The following is a 21,434-nucleotide window of genomic DNA, read 5'->3' as shown; positions in this document are numbered from 1 at the left end:
TATTGTTTGTCAACCTGCACAAAACCAGCAACACCTCTTAGAAGACGATAGTGCAGCAAGGCAAAAGCAGAATGTACAATACTGATACTGAGATTTTTAGATGTTATTTTATTTGGCAAATTCATTCTGTCCCTTTTTGGTATTCTACATTGTCTATAATAAATGCTGCAGGCATTATCATCCTGCATAAAACTTTACTCCTTGTAAAATAATCTGTTAGATTTATTCTTTTTCAAAGAACCAACTGTCCTGCCAGATAATGCTGACATTCAGAAAAACATAAGCAACATAGTACTGTAAACAAAACAGCAAGAACACAAGGATAAATCTATATCATTCCATCAGCATCTATTTTTTATGACTATCAAACAATTTATTTTAAAAAAATAGGTGTTAACCCTACTGAATAATTTGAAAACAAATTAAATCCATCAGCCTGTGAAAGCATGAACCTTAATACAGAATAAGATGCACTTTAATATATTAAAAAGTTCATACTGCTCATAAAAGTTACTTCTTCCTCATTTAGGCAGGAAAATAAATGAAGTCCTCTTCTCCAGGTGACTTTCCCTCTTTGACCTGCCATGGGCCAGTGCTCACTTTATCTAGTGATTCATTTTCAATAACTCCAACAGTATTTGTTCTGACATTTTAATTAAAATACGACCACTACCTCATCCTGATGATAAAAAGGCCTATGTGTCAGTGAAAACTAGCTTTTCAGTGCCTCAGTGCACCTGAGGACCCCTTCTGATCTGAGTTCTTATAGAAAAATTTCAGTCAGGTTCTAAATAATATTTCACTTCAAAACTGGATCACTTTAAACATTAAGATTAATGTAAAAAAAGACACTGAACTGCAAGCTAATCATTTATTTACCATTTGATACTCTAAGAGGCATACAACACTGCTTTTTAAAATGCAAGCTACAGATTATATGTTTAAGCCTCGATCTCTAGTATACAGCTTTGTGGGCTTTAACTGAATGAGCACATTAGAAATGAAATATCCGAATGAAAGAAATAAAACACACAGGTAACTCCCTATTTTACAAACTTGTATTTACAACCCTCCCTTTTTTTGTCCATAATCTGTCTTCCAAAGTCCAATAGGTAGGTAATTGCATTTTCCTCAAATTTTACAAAAACCTGATTTTTCAATTTTTGCTGTTCCCCTTTTGTAAAAATGAGATTTGCCTGTACTGTAAACTGAAAAGAAAGAAAAGAATATTTTTTGAAGATATATGTGCTACTCAAACCAAATCAGACCTTCTGATGAAGGAAATAGCAGCTTTTCCACTTTTTATTATCAAAAAGAAACAGTTTATCAACGAGCCTTGAAGCTACAAAAGAGAATTAAGAAAAGGGGAAAAGAGAAGAAACAGGAAAAGAGTGAAAAGTTAAATATCAACTATTCACAAAACATGGTAAATAGGCTGTGAATCCTTAGCTACACAGTGATCATTTTGCAAGTTAGTAGGTTATCAGCAATGATTATTAGAATGATCTACACTAGTTAGTATGTGTGTTTGGTCACAAAGTAATACTCCAATTGACAAAAAAAGTTCCAGTGTTTTGCTATGAGAAGGCAATTCACTATCGTTGAGTATGAGTACTCCAACGTTAAAAAAAGCTTTAATTCGTTCAGAACACAGCAACCACCAAGAGTACCTTACCCTGCTACTCCATCTTCTACACTGCCTCCACACAAAATACAAGGTTACATTCAAAATTCTGGTATTGATTTTTGAGGACCTTTGATGAACTGGCTTAAGATACCTCAGAGACCAATCCTCTCTTTCAAACAACTGCATTCTTCAACAGCTACATTCCCCAGGCACTATGAAGCTGTCCATGTCAAGGGCGAAGCGCATGAAAACATCTGCCAGGGTTTTCTCAGAAATAGGGTCAAGGCTTTGGGACTCATTACTGGGAATAAGGCCTGGTCTACACTACGAGTTTAGGGCGACTTTAGCAGCGTTAAATCAAATTAAGCCTGGACACGTTCACACGACGAAGCCCTTTCTTTCGCCTTAAAGGGCCCTTTAAACCGGTTTCTTTACTCCACCTCTGACTAGGGGATTAGCGATAAAATCGGCCTTAGCGGGTCAGAATTGGGGTAGTGTGGAAGGAATTCAACGTTATTGGCCTCCGGGAGCTATCCCACAGTGCTTCATTGTGACCACTCTGGACAGCACTCTCAACTCAGATGCACTGACCAGGTAGAAAGGAAAAGCCCCGCGAACGTTTGAATTTCATTTCCTGTTTGCCCAGCGTGGAGAGCACAGGTGACCACGCAGAGCTCATCAGCACAGGTAACCGTGATGGAGTCCCAGGATCGCAAAAGAGCTCCATCATGGACCGAACGGGAGGTACGGGATCTGCTCGCCATATGGGGAGATGAATCAGTGCTAGCTGAACTCCGTAGCAGTAAAAGAAATGGCAAAAAATTAGAAAAGGTCTCCAAGGCCATGAAGGACAGAGGCCATAACAGCAGTGCCGCGTGAAAATTAAGGAGCTAAGGCAAGCCTACCACAAAGCCAGAAAGGCAAACGGAAGGTCCGGGGCACAGCCGCAAACATGCCGCTTCTACGTGGAGCTGCATGCCATGCTAGGGGGTGCAGCCACCACTACCCCAACCGTATGCTATGACTCCTTCACTGGAGAAACACACAGGGAAGAGGGTTCGGGGTACGAGAAAGAGGAGGAAGAAGATAATGTGGACAGCTCACAGCAGCAAGGAAGCGGAGAAACCAGTTTCCCCAACAGCCAGGATATGTTTATCACCCTGGACCTGGAGCCAGTAACCCCCGAACTCACCCAAGGCGTGCTCCCAGACACTGAGGGCACACCGGGGACCTCTGGGGAGTGTACCTTTGTAAATATTACACCTGGTCTGAAAGCAAGCGTATTTAATGATTAATGATTAATTTGCTCTGGCAATCGCGGCCAATACAGGTACTGGAAAAGTCTGTTAACGTGTATGGGGATGGAGCGGAAATCCTCCAGGGACATCTCCAGAAAGCTCTCTTTCATGTACTCCCAAAGCCTTTGCAAAAGGTTTCTGGGGAGGGCTGCCTTATCCCGTCTGCCATGGTAGGACACTTTACCACGCCAGGCCAGTAGCACGTAGTCTGGAATCATTGCATAACAAAGCATGGCAGCGTATGGTCCCAGTGTTTGCTGGCATGCAGACAACATCCATTCCTTATCGCTCTTTGTTATCCTCAGGAGAGTGATATCATTCACAGTCACCTGGTTGAAATGGGGTGATTTTATTAAGGGGACATTCAGAGGTGCCCGTTCCTGCTCGGCTGAACAGAAATGTTCCCCGCTGTTAGCCACGCGGTGGGGGGAGGGGTGAAGTGATCATCCCAGAGAATTGGGTGTTGGGGGCGGAGGGGGGTTAGTTGGGTTCGTGCTGCATGTTAACCCGGGAACCACAGCCCCTCCTTTTACATTGCAAACCCATTTTAAATGGCCAACCCAACGGGTGCTTGCTATGGGAAATGAGGGCGCTACTGTTTGAAACCATTCCCACATGTTAAGAAGGTGAAAAAAGCCAAAAGACTGTGGCTTACCATGGCTGCCTGCAAGCCGTAATCTGTTGCCTGGCACTGCGTGAGTGATCTCTCACACCAAACCGGCAGGCCCTCAATATAAGAGGAAAAATGCGACCTTGTAACGAAAGCACATGTGGTGTGTAATGTGAACAGCAAAACTTAACGTGAAAGAGTGTACCCATTGTTCTCTAAAATGTGTCTTTTTTAACCACCTCTCCATTCTCCTCCACCAGCTGCAAATGTTTCTCCTTCGCAGAGGCTAGTGAAGATTAGAAGGAGAAAACGGCGGACTCGGGACGACATGATCACGGAGCTCCAGATGTCCTCCCACACTGAAAGAGCACAGCAGAATGCGTGGAGGCAGTCAATGTCAGACTACAGAAAAGCACAGTATGAATGAGAGGAGAGGTGGCGGGCTGAATCGCGGGATGAACAGAGCAAGTGGCAGGCTGAAGAGGATAGGTGGCGTCAGCTTGCAGACAGAAGGCAAGAGTCGATGCTCCGGCTGCTGGAGCATCAAACTGATATGCTCCAGCGTATGGTTGAGCTGCAGCAAAGGCAGCAGAAGCAGAGACCGCCGCTACAGCCCCTGTGTAACCAACAGCCCTTCTCCCCAAGTTCCATAGCCTCCTCACCCAGATGCCCAAGAACACGGTGGGGGGGCCTCCGGCCATCCAGTCACTCCACCCCAGATGATTGCCTGAGCATCAGAAGGCTGGCCTTCAATAAGAGTTAAAGTTTTAAACTACAGTGTGTCCTTTTCCTTCCCTCCTCCCCCACTCATCCCGGGCTACCTTGGCAATTATCCCCCTAGTTGTGTGCTGAATTAATAAAGAATGCATGAATGTGAAGTAACAATGACTTTATTGCCTCTGCAAGCGGTGCTCGAAGAGGGAGGGGAGGGTGGGATTTTTGGTTTACAGGGAAGTAGAGTGAACCAGGTTGGGGGGTGGGGCAGAGGGTTCATCAAGGAGAAACAAACAGAAGTTTCACACCGTAGCCTGGCCAGTCACAAAATTCATTTTCAAAGCTTCTCTGATGCGCACCGCGCCCTGCTGTGCTCTTCTAACCGCCCTGGTGTCTGGCTGCGCGTAATCAGCGGCCAGGCGATGTGCCTCAACCTCCCACCCCACCATAAACTTCTCCCCCTTACTCTCACAGATATTGTGGAGCACACAGCAAGCAGCAATAACAATGGGGATATTCTTTTCGCTGAGGTCTGAGCAAGTCAGTAAGCTGCGCCAGCGCGCTTTTAAACGTCCAAATGCACATTCCACCACCATTCGGCACTTGCTCAGCCTGTAGTTGAACAGGTCCTGACTACTGTCCAGGCTGCCTGTGTAAGGCTTCATGAGTCATGGCATTAAGGGGTAGGCTGGGAACCCAAGGATAACGATAGGCATTTCAACATCCCCAACGGTTATTTTCTGGTCCGGGAAGAAAGTCCCTTCCTCCAGCTTTCGAAACAGACCAGAGTTCCTGAAGACGCGAGCATCATGTACCTTTCCCGGCCATCCCACGTTGATGTTGGTGAAACGTCCCTTGTGATCCACCAGGGCTTGCAGCAGCATTGAAAAGTACCCCTTGCGGTTTATGTAGGTGGTGGCTTGGTGCTCCGGTGCCAAGATAGGGATATGGGTTCCATCTATCGCCCCACCACAGTTTGGGAACCCCATTTCAGCAAAACCATCCACTATGGCCTGCACGTTTCCCAGAGTCACTACCCTTGATATCACCAGGTCTTTGATTGCCCTGGCAACTTGGATCACAGCAGCCCCCACAGTAGATTTGCCCACTCCAAATTGATTCCCGACTGACCGGTAGCTGTCTGGCGTTGTAAGCTTCCACAGGGCTATCGCCACTCGGTTCTCAACTGTGAGGGCTGCTCTCATCCTGGTATTCTGGCACTTCAGGGCAGGGGAAAGCAAGTCACAAAGTTCCATGCAAGTGCCCTTACGCATGCAAAAGTTTCGCAGCCACTGGGAATCGTCCCACACCTGCAGCACGATGGGGTCCCACCAGTCTGTGCTTGTTTCCCGGGCCCAGAATCGGCGTTCCACGGCATGAACCTGCCCCAGTAACACCATGATTTGCACATTGCTGGGTCCTGTACTTTGTGAGAGGTCTATGTCCATGTCAATTTCCTCATCACTCTCGTCATTGCGCTGCAATCGCCTCCTTGTCTGGTCCTGGTTTTGCTTTGGCATGTCCTGGCTCTGCATATACACCAGGACAATACGCGTGGTGTTCATAGTGCTCATAATTGCCGCGGTGATCTGAGCGGGCTCCATGATCCCAGTGCTATGGCTTCTGGTCTGAAAAAAGGCGTGAAACTAGTATCTGACGGAGGGAGGGAGGGAGGGAGCGAGGGGCGAGTGACGACATGGCGTACAGGTACAAGGAATTAAAATCAACAAAGGTGGCTGTGCATCAGGGAGAAACACAAACAACTGTCACAAAGAATGCCACCCCCCCAAAGATTAAACTCAAAACCCTGGGTTTAGCAGGCCGTTGATTTCACGGAGGGAGGGGGAAACAAATGAATACAGAACAAATCTATTTTTTACATCTTAAGCTGGCAGACGACGGTGCAGCATGACTGATAGCCCTCGGCATCTTCTGGGTGCTTGGCAGAAAATACTGGGCGCTTGGCAGAAAATAGCATACTACAACTGATAGCCATCATCATCAAGACTGCCCAGGTGCCCAGGATTGACAGCCACTGCAGTACGATGACGACGGATACCAGTCGTAATATACCATCTTCTACCAAAAGGCAAGGGGCTGCTGTTGTGTGCAATGCAGCCCCAGGTCTGCCAGCCCCACGTCTGCCAGCACCCAGATCGCCGATGAAGGCTACCAGTCATACTTCACCGTCTACTGCCAAAAGGCAATTAGCTGCTGCTGTGTAGCAATGCAGTACCACGTCTGCCGGCACCCAGAGGACATATGGTGACGGTGAGCTGAGCTGAGCGGGCTCCATGCTTGGCGTGGTATGTTGTCTGCACAGGTAACCCAGGTAAAAAGGCGCAAATCGATTGTCTGCCGTTGCTCTGACGGAGGGGGAGGTGCCTGACGACACGTACCCAGAAGCCCCCGCGACACTGTTTTGCATCATTCAAGCATTGGGATCTCAACCCAGAATTCCACTGGGCGGCGGAGACTGCGGGAACTGTGGGATAGCTACCCATAGTGTAACGCTCCATAAGTCGACGCTAGCCTCGGTACTGTGGATGCGGTCCGCCGACTTCATGCACTTAGAGCATTTTATGTGGGGGGGACACACAATCGGCTGTATACAACCGATTTCTATAAAACCGGCTTCTATAAATTCGACCTAATTTCATAGTGTAGACATACCCTAAGAGTGATTAGAAATCTCATTATCTTCAGGATGAAGTATACAATTCACTTCAACTTAGAATTTGTACAACTGCAGTTACAAACAGCAAACAAGAGGAGAAGTGGAGGAAAAAGATGAAGACGAGAAAGACGAGAAGCAATGTAAGAGGAGTCATAAGAGAAAGGAAAAGAACACCATAAAAAAGCACACAGCCCTGACTGCTCTGGGGAATCAGACTGGAAAAGTAAATCATCAGCCTATTGGGATTTTATTTTATCTTGGGAGTGCCAATACTAAAATGATGGGCAGCAGTATAAGAAATAAGGAAGAATAAGAAAAAGATGGGATACAAGTAACGCATTGGAAATTGCACTGATGTTTCAGCAGTAGTGTCTGTCTAAGTTCTTTTGAACAAACCCTTTCCCATGCAAGGAAACATTTGTTAGAAATGAAAACACCAGAAAATGCTTTCAGGCCTCCCATGGTTTCTTCAATGCTGGACATTTATAGCCAAGGTCTTGCTCTGCTCCTTCAGAACTGTTGGACCTAAACAATGTCTGAAGGTATACCCAAGACCATTACATCACAGTCAAGGAAAGAGATAAGTGACCTTTAATTATGTTCTCTCACTCTTTTTAAAAATATTTTGAATCCATTCCTTTACTTTAGAACATGGATACCCAAACAGCCGACCAAGCGGAGATCACTCTTGTTTTCATCTTGATAGTGGATTCAGATGTTCAGTAGAAGAAATGTTAAAATTCAAAAGGTAAACATATTTGTAAAATTTTTTCATAATACTTTTCATCTATTTTTCTTACCTCTCTCTGCTTCAGCATTTAGGGAGAACAGCTTCTGTACAACAGGCTCTAAATCTTCTTTAGCGGTTTTAGTTGATGAGCAGGTAAAATGAACCAAGTCTGTTGGAGGGGGAAACACAGATTGATTATGATTCTTACCACTCCCTTACATACAAATATTGATTACAACTTAAAAAAAAAAAAAAAAAAAAAAAACACCAGCGCCAAGAAATGACTTCTCTAAACAGATGTCACTTCTCTCAACTAAGAGAAGAGCTGCATTTTCGGAGCAGAGAAGTTCAGTTTAGGAAGAGTAATGATAAATTTCTGAGAAAGATCCCCAAACATAAAGTGAAACTTTTGGGGGGGGGCAGTAGACTCTCTTTTTATAAACATTACTGGAACCAGTAACTCTGCTATCCACATCTGACTCTTACAGTGCAAAAATTTAGCTTTCTCCAATTCTTATAGAGCAAGTCAATTAAACATTTAATATCTGCTTTTTAAACTTAAATTATACATAATATAAAAATCTACCTTAAAAACAAATCCACAACAGTACATTTCCTTTTCTAGATCTTTATGAATATTTTCAATCTCTTCATTCAGACACATTGGTATTTGTACCTGAGAGTCTAACTTCCAATTTCCTTCTTTTCCTAAACTTAATAAAATAGCCTGCAAAGTGCCTGCAAAACCTCAAAAGGAGTTCAGAGAGTGAATGTGTTTTCAAGCAATTTAATCCAAAGTCTAAGGCAATGTTTCCATTCAACACTGTACTTAAAAATATCGGATCATTTACTTAAAGCAATACCGAGATAGCAGTTCACTATGAAGGTATACGTGTAGCTCAGTCACATGTTGAACAAAGAGGTGTGACTACAATCATTAGCACAGCATTGCCTGTAATAGGTTTAACTTGCCTCTTGAATAACAGTCTTACTAGCATGAGTGGAAGTTGCAAACAACTATTTCAATGTAGTTCTGATATAATAGCTCAATATCCAGAGTTTTGTCTGTAGCAACCTGCAGTGAGGTTTGGAGGGAGGAGCACAGGCTGCAGGAAGAAAGAGCTTGGAAGAGGCACCAGACAAATCAGTCTGAATAGAAAGCTAGAACTCTACCAGAAGTTGCAGCACCTCTATAAACTATCCTTTTTAAAAAAATACCACTTTAGTTTTATAATCTTGGAGTCCTTTCAAATTATTACCTAGCAAATGAAACACTATCCATTCCAAAAGAAGCCAATATTAATTTTAGGGCCAAATTCCCCTGTCAGATTATGTGTCATCTGTGCACTGTAATCTGTCCTGTTTACATTCACAGATCTCATGTTAATGTCAATAAGTTTTCTGTGTATATTGGGAGAGCAGAATATCATTTGAGATCCATGGGTAGATACAGAGAAGAGATTTTACACTTACAGAAAAGGCTTCCAATATCAGGATATGACCACGTTAAAAAAAGCAGCAACAAGAAAAAGTGATGCATATACTTGGCACAATGTCAGCTATGGTGTCTCTCCAGACAGCTTGTAAAAGTGGAGGATGGATCAGAACATGCGTCTGAAGCTTACTGAAACTTACAGTAAAAAGATCCATGTCAGAGTTTTCAACTTTTAGAGTCATTGATGTCAACAAAAATATATTCACAACCCAATAATTTTGAACCAGATTTTCAGAAGAGTTCCGAGACCCCAACAGGTTCTATTTAGGTATCTAAATAAGGTCCTGTATAAACTATTGCATCAGGTTATATCTGAAAACACTTGCTAGCCAACATTTTAAACACGCCCTATTTCCCCTTGTCCATGGCTTCAATGACTGCTTTGTCCCTATGCTTCCCAAAGAGATTACCAACAGAATATTTGGGAAGGATGTCATCAGATGTTAGTCTGCAAGTCCAAATTCCACAGACGGAGCTGCAGTCCCTCCAGGATTGAACAGCAAATCTTAGTCAGCTGAGAGTCCTGAAAGATGCTGCTAGGGAAATTCTATTTTAAAGTAGATTTTATATAGGTTTTTGTTTGATTTTGTACTCCTAATGCCCGCACCCCCCATTGAGAACAGCCACGCAAAAGACGTTGCAGACAATACTCTCAGTGCTGAGGTGACTATCCAAGTTTTGTCTCAGTGAAGATGCTATTCTCGTGTCCGTGAGGTCACCACCCTTTTTGTTTTTTTAAAAGCACAAGAGCATGTGAAATGAGATCTCCTCCATCTTCTTTGATTCCCGTCTGTGAGCTCAATGGCAACAATGGGGCTGAATAAAGTCTGTCTGTCTTGTACCAGCTTCATTCATCTTTAAACCTTTTTGATCTATGTCATTATTTACTGTATCTATCCAACACATCCCTGGTATTCCTGTTTTTAGTTTCTTGCATGTGTTGCTATGTATGGTATCCTTTCCAGGTCCAGTTTTGACATTTCTCCAAACCATCACAGACGTCTTTCTTTAATTTTCTATGACCGTGTTAATTCTTGCCCTAGACTTTTTCTTATCTCTTCAATTTTTATTTTCTGCAATCTTGAAACTCCCAGTATTCCACTGAGCCAGTTCATTTCTGCAATCAAAACCTTTTGTTCATTGGCTGTCTTCATAACTCCAGCATTCCAACCTGAAAAACAGGACCAGCATGAAAGTGGTCTCATCTGTGTTAACTTTTGTTTTTATGAAATGTCTTTTAGCCTTCCAGATCTTGCCCACTTTTCTGAATGCAGCAGCAATAAGTCTGAATCTTCTTTTTATATCTTCACAATTCTCATTCTTCGATAACAGTCCTGCAAGGTACACAATTTTTTCCACTTGTTCTAATTTTTGGTCAGTTTGATTTTACCTCTCTTTTCTTCCAGTTGCCATAATTTTTGTCTTCTACATGCAGCTTTTCAATCAATTTTTCTGCTTTCCCAGTCTGCATTGTCACTTATTCTCTGTAAATCCTCCTTATTCAATGGTGTGATGTCAAAATCATCTGTGAATCTAAGGTTGTGCACTATCCTACCACATAACATGAGTCTTCTTGTTTCATCTCAGTGCCACAGCCATTACTGCTTCCAGTACCAAGCTGAACAAATCTGGTGACAGAATGCATCCCTGTCTCACTCATATGCTCATTCTGAATCATTCCATCAGCTGTCTACTCTCATTGTACTTATCGACTTGCTGTAGATTTTTTCTTATCAGCTTTGTCAATTTTTCGGGGACACCATACATTCTCATAACTTAGCATTTGGCACAAAGGTTATGGCATCAAAAGCCCCTTTGAAAATTTATAAGTCAATTCAAGTTTAATTCTGAGGTTTGAGAAGGAGTGTTACTAGGGAAACAACAAGGACAGAGGCTGATGTCATGTATCCTGCACACTTCGTAAGTGATTTTGGGCTATGGAGAGGACTTACAGATCAGAGAGAGGCATCCTTATATGGCACTGGTGGAATTTAGATTATAAGTAATTCTGTGCAACTCAAATATTGACAAATTTGAGGTGCCACATATCAGGGTACAATCCAGACAAGTGAGGAGCTATGTCATCACCTGCCCTGCAACCTTGGGTGCTTCACAATGTTTTGCATGCTGATCACATCCAGGGCCGCTGAGAGCGGGTTCGGGCCCAAGTGAAATTTTTTTTTCAGGCCCTCCAGCAAGGGCGGACCAGCTAAACAGGGCCGAGAGAGGGAAGCCGGGCCCCGGGCCCACTTCCGGACCGCCGGGCTTTGGTAATTTGTACCGGCTCCCCCCGCCCCCTCTCGTCGGCCTTCACATCCTGAGTGTCTGTGGATAGTTGCAGCCCTGGTCCAGCAGCTGTGACCCCAGCAGCCTGTCAGCAGCACACTAGTCACACTCTGACTTCCATCAGCTTTGGTAACCACTTGCAGGGTGACTCCCACACACTCCCAGTGCTGAATTTTCCCCAAAACATGTGTTCTGCACTATCCTGCCCTCTCATTGACAGTTCAGATATTAAAGGTCCATTGCCCATGTAAAGGGTCAATAATCAACGGTTTGCTATTTTAACTGGAGTTACCGAAACAGTTCAGTTTAAACACAAACACTTGATTAGTTTAGATTAAAAATAAAACTAGTTTATTAAACTCTATCTCTAAGTATTTAAAGTGACTAGAAGCATAAGGTGTTAAAGGCAGGAATGGTTACAAGAAAAATAAATATAAAACAATTCCTAGTAGCTAAATCTTCACAAGTTAGGTTTGGTTCAAGGTAAAATCTTGATCAAAGGTTCCCAACAACATAGCTGACCAACCTAGGAGGGATAGCTCAGTGGTTTGAGCATTGGCCTGCTAAACCCAGGGTTGTTAGCTCAATCCTTGAGGGGGCCATTTAGGGAACTTGTGTAAAAATCTGTCTGGGGATTAGTCCTGCCCTGAGCAGGGGATTGGACTAGATGACCTCCGTGAGGTCCCGTCCAACCTTGATATTCTATGATTCTCAGGTTAGGATCTCCCCCTAGAGTCAAAGGGCTAGTTCCTAAACAGTAAAGGCGACGACATGGAGTCAGGTGGTGAAGGACACTCCTTGTTCTCTCTTCTCACTTGTGTTTGCTGAAATGCACATGTGCTTTGTCTCCTGCCATCTCTTCTCCCTGCTGTCTCAAGGACCTGTTTACTACTTGTATGTAAATTGAGGTAAACACAAATGTCTTTGTTTAGCATAGACCTGTTTAACAACTTTTGCCTAGTCAGAGCTGGGTGGTTTTGAACATGGGCTATCATCACCACCACACATGGAGACTTCATAATTTTACATATAATGTTGCTACATACATTTCACCATGATTATAATGATCAGTGAGTTATTAGTTTTCAAATGATATCTCACAAGGCATCTTTTGTACAAAGTTTATTACAATAGTATGTAAGGTATGAATACATGGGTACTTTCAGTCACGGAAGGGAATTCATAGAAGAGCACCAAACTGTTAAGGATGAGAGGAACTGGCTTTTGATTCAAGTTTACAAGAACCAAATACATACATATTGTGACAAAGTTCCTCCTCTATCTTGGTAGGTCCTGCGCTTATTGGCGGATTTTCCTGCCTCAGAGATTCACCATGTGGGTTGGGGAACAGCCCAGAGACCTTCCCTCTGGAAGAACCCACAGTCCAGGTCAATTGGGAGGTTTGGGGGGAACCCGGGCCCACCCTCTACTCCGGGTTCCAGCCCAGGGCCCTGTGGACTGCAGCTGTCTATAGTGCCTCCTGTAACTGCTGCATGACAGTTACAACTCCCTGGCCTACTTCCCCATGGCCTCCTCCAAACACCTTCCTTATTCTCACCACAGGACCCTCCTCCTGGTGTCTGATAACGCTTGTGCTCTTCAGTCCTCCAGCAGCACACCCTCTCACTCTCAGCTCCTTGCGCCTCTTGCTCCCAGCTCCTCACACTCGCACCACAAACTGAAGTGAGCTTCTTTTTAAAACCCAGGTGCCCTGATTAGCCTGCCTTAATTGATTCTAGCAGCTTCTTCTTAATTGGCTCCAGGTGTCCTAATTAGCCTGCCTGCCTTAACTGGTTCTAGCAGGTTCCTGATTACTCTAGTGCAGCCCCTGCTCTGGTCACTCAGGGAACAGAAAACTACTCAACCAGTGACCAGTATATTTGCCCTCTACCAGACTCCTGTACCCCACTGGTCTGGGTCTGTCACAATATATTTGATTAAATATCAAATAATACTGGACTGTGAAAATTTATTTGCCCATTTTTTTATATGTGAGTAAAATATCATAAGTTGCCATCAATCATCATGATAAAGTGGGTGTGTGGGGGACAAACAGATTTTGCTTACAGTCTGGTAAATATTCATGTCAATTTTCAAGGCTGTACTATGGGGATAGCATGATTTCAAGTATCTAAAAAAGAGACTGTACGAAGCTCTGAGAAATACACTGTAGAAAGCTATCCGACATTGACAGTGGAAGAATTTGATTGTTAGAGAGATTTTTTCCTATGTGGAAAGTATATATTTATCGTCCTGTATAACCAATCAAAACAGAAAATGCTACATACTGTATGGGCAAGTCAATCTTGCTACTGAACACAACTATACACTTCCTGCGTGTGATCAAATTTGCAACCTTACTGTATGAATATAGGTTTAGTATTTAATTTTCTTGGTTGCTGGATATTTGGTTTTTTTTTATGAAAAAAGGGATGGAATTTTTCATTGATCTTCCATGGGGCAGCTACGTGATCTCTTTCTCTGCTCCCCAGGGTCTTCTTTTTGGATGGAGCCGGGCACTGTACTATACTGTCTCTATTGGACTCCATAGATCGCTGTTCAGTATTAAAGATCTTGAAGCAAGCATTACCTCGTACTGGACCCCTCCACTGGAAAGCAGTTACAGGGGAACTCATGGATCACACAGTTCTCAAGAAGCAGTGTTGCTATGACTGGAAGCCTTTTAGTGGTACAGCGATGAATGGAGAGGATATGCACGCTGTTCACTATCTCCAGTTCTTCCTACCCAAGTGGATAATTATCTTGAACTCTCAACCACACAGTATTTTCTGGCCCTTTTCCCCTCCCAGTTTCATCAGAGGACAGGACAATCTGTCTCAAGGGAGGGAAGGGAGCAGGTGGAAAGGAAAATGCTAGTTGCAGTATTGTGGAGAGCATAACTGTGCTGTGAGCATCTCCACAGATTTTCAACTCAAACTGAATAGGTTTTCAACTTACCATTCTCATGTCACTATACATTACATACAATTTTGATCAAGCCAACAGTACGAAAGGCAATTACTTAAAATTGAATAAAAATGTTACTGCATATACACAAACCTTATTTCAGGAAAATTGTATACAGTTTTGTAATTTAAAAAAAAAAATTTTTTTTTTTTTAAAGAAAAATTCATGGCACTTTTTTTTTTTTTAAACTGCAGTGCAGCATAGCATTAAAGTTAATTTATTTCATTTACAAGTGTATCAAAAACGTTTTCAGTGAACTCCTAGCCCCACCTAAGTCAATGAGAGTTTTGAAAGACCAAAAAACCCAACATTTTGTGGAATATAAGAAATTAATATATCCTTTGTCTCAACCAAGAATGGAATCTTTCAGCCCAAAATGAGAGTATATCACAAAGATAAGTAAATTAAAATGTGTGGTGATAATGAAAGTCGTCTTGCAACCTTAATTAAAATGTTTTACTATCTCAAATGTTGGAATACAATTTATTTTTCTAAAAAAACAGCTATAAATCACTGATGTTCACATCATTTACTTTCTATAAAATCATTTTTATTATCTTTGAGGTTATGGTTATGAGTCACAAAGTCTCATCAGTATATATTTTGATTATGTTTGATTTACTCAGGTATAACTGCATTAGTTACAGTGGTTGCCAACATTTGTCTTCAAGTAATTCTTCTAGCAGGAAGAACGATGAGTTTAGTTCATGATTTCATCATTACAGTCTCAATTTTTAGGGCAAGTGAAGGAGTTTGGTTCCACTCAGCTGGCAATACCGATTATGTGCCTGTCATTTATGCACTATGATCAAAGACTAGATGTATTTGTATACTTATCTTAAGTAATTGTTTGAGGGAGAAATCAGTCAGGTTAAAACCCATTTACAGATAATGATGTAAAAATAAAATAAGAGATTTATGAAATATGCTCTGCTACTAGAATTTAGCTCTGCCCAAATGCCACCATGTTATTTCAACACTGAAAAAAAATTAACAGTTCATCATTAATTGAGTATAAGAACAAAATAAGTAAAGGATTTAAATTGCACACTTTGATACATCAAAACAAGTACATTCTGAGGAAAGGCTACAAAAATTCTGAGTGAAGTGGAAGTAATGTGGATGGGCGGGATGGAGGAAATGGTTTAAGATTCCATCATGCTCTTGTGCTAGATTTTAGCCTCAATTTAGAATATTGCTTGCATGTGAGTTTATAACCCACTCTGAACATTAAATGCTTTCTAGGTTTGACTTCCTATTGTGTTTCATAATATAGTGAAGAAACCAAGGCAACACATCTGTCATTTAAATGAATGAGCATTAGCAACACAACTGACCTAAAGTACTCTGTTGTATAAATACATAACAAAATAATTATTACAATGAATTTTATTTATTCTATACTATAAAAACAGTTTTAAGGGACCAGGTGGCTCAGTGGATAAGCTCACCTCCTTTCCCTTCTGAAGACCTGAATTCAGATGTAGGTTACAGCACATGAGTTGGTTATTATTCAGTATCATTCTACTTATCTCCTTGAAGTGTCTCAAACTGGTAAACCCTTAACAGAATTTAGAAAAGACCAACTGATTACTGAGAGATTCAATAGGAACAATTTGTTCAACTTTTTCAGACCACATCAAATGTTAACGGTTCAGACATAAACACTTATAAATAGGAATTTTTAATGGAAACACTGGAAGGTCCCTTCTAGTCATTTCATTCACACACACATATAAAAAAATTAAAGGCTAATGCAGAAATATTTAATATAGCCATACAATTCCGATAAAATCTCATTTCTCTTATAATGTTATTATGATGGAAAAATCCTATTTTCTAATATTGGAGCTACATTCTATAGCTACAAAGAAAAAGACTTAATATGTGCTGGATACAATATTTTTGCCTTAGCAATTTGTCCTTTCAAGAACAAACTCCAAAAAGAGGTGTCAGATGAGATTCAGATGGTTAGTGCTTTATTTATTGACAGTAGGAAGTTTGTTATGTTGGATTAATTGTAGATCTGAAAATATATCAAATAGAATTACATTAATTGCTCAGTATACACAAGAACAAAGGAAAAAGATGGAGATCAACAGGACCACACATTTAAAAAACAAAAAAACAGATTGTTTCCAAAATATTCTGTGAAAAAAATCCTTCCTCTTAAGTGTATTTTCTACCTATGCTGAAAGGCTGTTCTCATGAAATGAAATATTTGTAATCCTCTGTAGAGTATAACATATTGCAATATAGGATTGGATTTATGGTGTTAGGCTTAAAGGTAATCTAAAAAGGAAAAAAGTTACAATTGTGCCATTCCTTGCATCTTTATGATGCATGAAAAAGCACTGAATTTCATGTCTGATCTTCCTATTTTGCTGGAGGATTGCTTAGATGAGTCAGAAGAGGCTACTGGAAGCTGTTTCAGATGTAAAATCAAGGGTCGGGTGTTTAATTCTTAAAAATTTTCTCCCAAGATTTTTAGTTAAGTGCTCACAAAACTCACCCCCATTGTTCTCCCTCGAAAAAACAAAAAAAAAATAAATTAAAAAAAAATCACTTCTCTCAATAACTCATGTTTCACTTTTTTTTGGTAACAGTGATGATATAATCCTGCTAATTCTTCAGGTCATCCTGATAACCTGAATTTCCAATGTAAAAAATAAGCAGGAGGAAAAAAGCTCTTTGGGGAAAAACCCACCAACCTTGCCTTCCCTTGTACATGAGAACCAACACACGGTGTAAGCCCACGTCCGCACCCATCTTTTGCAAGATTTTTCATAAATAATCCACACAACCTAGCTAATCTAATCTTGGTTCTCTCATGAGAAAAGATCTTCAGTTTAATGGTGATACTGTAATGCACACACATCTCTGGAGACTAAACCTAACTATTTATTATTGAGTTTTAACAATAGTGTGCAAGTCTAAGTGGCAAACAAACAGATCCACTATTCTACTAAAGATAAACTTGTATTGTTTTTATAGTTCAACTGCCCCCTTTACAATGCAAAGATGCCCCCAACATTTTTCCTCATTTTTTCTCAGCTTATTTGTTAACTCAGAAATATCAGGTTCTGACTTCCTCATTTGACAGAGGACTTTGGCAATAATTTAGCATCTGGAAAGTGACAACACAGCTTCAGACTGAAATTGAACTGCAGTTCTCCCAACTCCAATTGGGAGCACAGTAAGTCACCCAGCTAATTAGTGACTTTCACTGAGTCGGTGACAGAAGCTGTACCCTCAACAGATTACTAAGTGCTGGAGCATGCAATTGTATTTACATTATACCATTCCTTGGTGGTGGTGGGTGGCCATTAGTGGAGGACAACCAAGTTGCAAATGGAGCTCCCTAGCTGCATCAGTGGCAAAAGCTGAAACAACACACCCTGGTCATGTCCCATCTTTGGCCAATCCTGGCCACATTTGTGGCAGTGCTAGCTGGCTATTGTGCCACTTGGGGAGCAGGAATTGCAGATGCATTGCCCCAGAACACTGAGCTAGCAAAGGCTGATTGCAAAACAAAAGTCAGGACTAGAGCTTGGTGAACATTTTGCATTGGAATGATTATCCAATTAATAATGCCCTTTTTGAAAAACTTGTATCCAAAAGTTTTGATTTTTCCTCAGTAAAAATTAAAGTGATGCCTTCCTGGCTGCCCTTACGAAAAAGCTTTTGCCAGTTTTACTTTCTGCCAGTGCTCTCTGCCTCCCACAGCTCCAGGGGAGGGCGGCAGAGCACCTGGGCTCTGTCTCCTGAAGCTGGGGGGTGGGGGTGGGGGGTGGAAAGCTAAATACCAGGGTGCTCTGCTTCTCTGACAGCCAGGCTGGAAGGCTCTCACAATTTAACAAGTAATTTGATGACAGCCTTCCCAGTGGGCAACCTGGAGGCCAAAAAATTCCATTTTGATGCTTCTTTTTTTTTTTCTAAATTCCCTTCCATGAAAAAATTCACAATTTTGTCCCAATATGGGACAATAAAAAAAAAAAAAAAAGGGGGGGGGGGGCAAATTTTTTCCTTGGAAGGGGATTCCCTTTTTTCAGGGATCTCTACTCAGGACCTCTATTTCTGAGAGAGAAAAAGAAAAGTTAGGAAAAGGGGGATTTGGGGAACATCTTTATATCATGAAGTAGCCATGCAACATTTTAAATATTGTTCTGGATAGGTGGGGTTGTAATTTACTTTTAAAATCTCTTGGTACATAAAGAAGAATATTTTCATTAACTGTGTTAAAGAAATGGGCAAGCACTATTTTATAATTAAACCAACAGGGCAGAATCCTGCTTGATCACACACCATCAGTGACATCAAACTTAGTGATAGTAATGATGTGAGTCAAGGGGACAAGATTTGGTCTTCGGTATTTCTGTGCCAGAAAATACACTATACTATAGAGTTCTACACTATATCTTGTTAGTTAAATGAGATAAAACAACACGTGGCCCTAACTGCAACTGGATATGAGGACTATACCTACATGATCAGCTCTCCCCAGGGACTCTTCTGGAAATAAAGGAGCATTATAGCAAGAGTTTACATAAACAATTCTAGTACCTGAGTTTTTCAAAAATATCTTTTTAGATAACTAAAAGCAGCCCACAGAAGCCCATGAAATACTAGGTACATGGTACTGAATAAGATAAGGGTGAGTGGAATTATTTCTCTTTCCTATTGACAGCAGTAAGATATTATAGATTATTTTGCTCAAGCAGGAATCTGATAATTGTGCAACAGACGAATGATTCAAACAAATATTTTAACAATTTTTTCTCATAGCTGATGGAAGCAAAAAAAACCCACCAGTCAAAATACATTTATTCTGAACTTACAGGTGTTTTTCATGCACGTCATGGTTGAAGAACACAACTCAATGATTCGAACTGCTGGCTGCCCTCTTTCCACTGGTGGCACTGTCAAAATGGAAATCTAAAAGAAAGGAACAGAAAATACTGAATATCAAATTAGCCAAAGAAGCAATTTGATCTTTGTTTCATTATTCTACATTATAATGGTGCAATATGTCACACTGTTAACAGACTATTGACTATCTATATAAAAATGCCTATTGCCACAAGGGATCCAAGTGGGAACAAAGCTTCAAGTACCCAAAAAAGTCAAAAAACCAAACACCCCAATATTGATGATATCATATATAGCTATTTCTTTAATATCTACACAGCATATAATCTTGAATATATAATACAAATTTTAACATTAAATATACACTTGCAAAATCTTACTCAAAGTTGATGCTGTTATTGACTATTAAGTTTCAAAATATCCATATTTTCTAAAATAAGATTTAAGTCCTACAAATAAGTTTGAAGAAGTTCATACTTGAGTATTTATATGGTCACAAAAAGAGCTGTTACAGACCAGTGGGTAAATAAGTATGCAATCTATCAACACCATAAATATGTATTTATGCAATAGACTTAGAAAGCTCCAGAGAAGCTGTTGTCAAATCCCATACATACTATACATGACAGATTTATTTCCTTTTATGAACTGCTTTAAAAATTCATAAACAAGTCTGTTAAAGTAGAGTAACATGAAGGATCAAACATCCCACAAAATCAAGGCAATTCCTGGTTAAGGTAAAAAGTAATTGGCGACACTTAAGACTACTTTAATGTAATTTTATTTTCTGGTGTACTCCTTTCAGAAAGAAATCCATGGGATCAATCCTAACCTTACTCACATGTATAGTGCCACAGAGACTACTTTTGCTAGTAAGGTCTGCAGGACAAGATGTACAATAATAATAAAAAAAAAATCAACACTGTAGCCATTTTTAGAAAAATGTTTCTTAACCTTTTCCCACATGGAATCTAACAAACCTAACTATTTTCTTGCCACAACTGACATAAACACAACCCTTTGAATTTTGAAACTGCCATTGGTTCATGAGGATGGAAATAAGTGGGGAAGCCAAGTGTCTAGTGGAGTCTTGATTCTATATGGGCAGCAGTTGGTTGTGAGAACAGTTGGAAGAACTGGGAGTCTATAAAATAACATGCACACAAAATGAATGATGTAGAGAAAAATGATAGGAACTTAGATTCTCCCTTTCTCATAACAGAAGAGCATGTGGACATTTAACTTAATTGAAGGATAAAGGAAATGTTTTAACCACACAGTAGACAGATTGGCAGTAAATTCCACAAAGAACTTAGCACAATAGAGGACTGTATATTTATATGGATAATAAAAATATCTGAGTTATAATAGTCAACATTTAAAAGTTTTGGAAGGGATATAAAAAAACCTTCATGCTTTGTGGCCAATCATTATTATGGATTAGAATGAGACTTCCCTGATGGACAGATTACACTGGTCTACAATTTTTGAGAAGTCGTCTGCTTCAGAGATAAAATGTGCTATTTATTATGTATTTTGATGTGCTGAATTCAAATATGACAATTAAAACAACTGATTGGCTACTGTTTCTAAGGTATTTAAGTTTTTACATTTTATGTCTATGTATATTGTGTAGATAGTAGAGTTTTAATCATAAATTGTAAACCTAGATCTTTTCATGTGTTTATGGTTGCTTTACATGATAATATTTCACCTGTCCTGTTTATGTAACACTTTAAAAATCAGCAAAAGGGTTATATAAATAAAATTTATTATAAAACAAAAGGCAAAAAACTATTATGTACATAGTTTAGTCCTATTCAGTGTGTACTCGGCGCTTCTTGGCTTGTCTCTTGTATTCATTAACTGGAGCATCTCTCGTCACTGCCCAGCAATAGTCTGCAAGCATTGATGGGCTCCATTTGCCCTGATAGCGTTTCTCCATTGTTGCAATGTCCTGGTGAAATCGCTCACCGTGCTCGTCGCTCACTGCTCCGCAGTTCGGTGGAAAAAAATCTAGATGAGAGTGCAAAAAATGTATCTTTAGTGACATGTTGCAACCAAGGCTTTCGTATGCCTTGAGGAGGTTTTCCACCAACAACCTGTAATTGTCTGCCTTGTTGTTTCCGAGAAAATTTATTGCCACTAACTGGAAGGCTTT

The 21,434-nt window shown here is 40.7% G+C and overlaps 1 protein-coding gene across 1 annotated transcript in view; it reads right to left on the bottom strand.

Moving 5' to 3' along the window:
• LOC135978333 (rab proteins geranylgeranyltransferase component A 2-like) overlaps nucleotides 1-21,434 on the bottom strand; it is a 49,080-nt gene that overhangs the window by 11,700 nt on the left and 15,946 nt on the right. The window contains exons 4-5 of the mRNA XM_065579283.1: nucleotides 19,243-19,339; nucleotides 7,727-7,825 (exon numbers count right to left, since the gene is read on the bottom strand). Coding sequence (XP_065435355.1) covers nucleotides 7,727-7,825; nucleotides 19,243-19,339 — 196 coding nt within the window. The remainder of the gene's footprint in view (nucleotides 1-7,726; nucleotides 7,826-19,242; nucleotides 19,340-21,434) is intronic.

Source organism: Chrysemys picta, unplaced genomic scaffold, assembly GCF_011386835.1.
Source record: "Chrysemys picta bellii isolate R12L10 unplaced genomic scaffold, ASM1138683v2 scaf216, whole genome shotgun sequence".
In the NCBI taxonomy this organism is placed as follows: Eukaryota; Metazoa; Chordata; order Testudines; family Emydidae; genus Chrysemys; species Chrysemys picta.
This window is presented reverse-complemented; position numbering and strand designations above follow the sequence as displayed.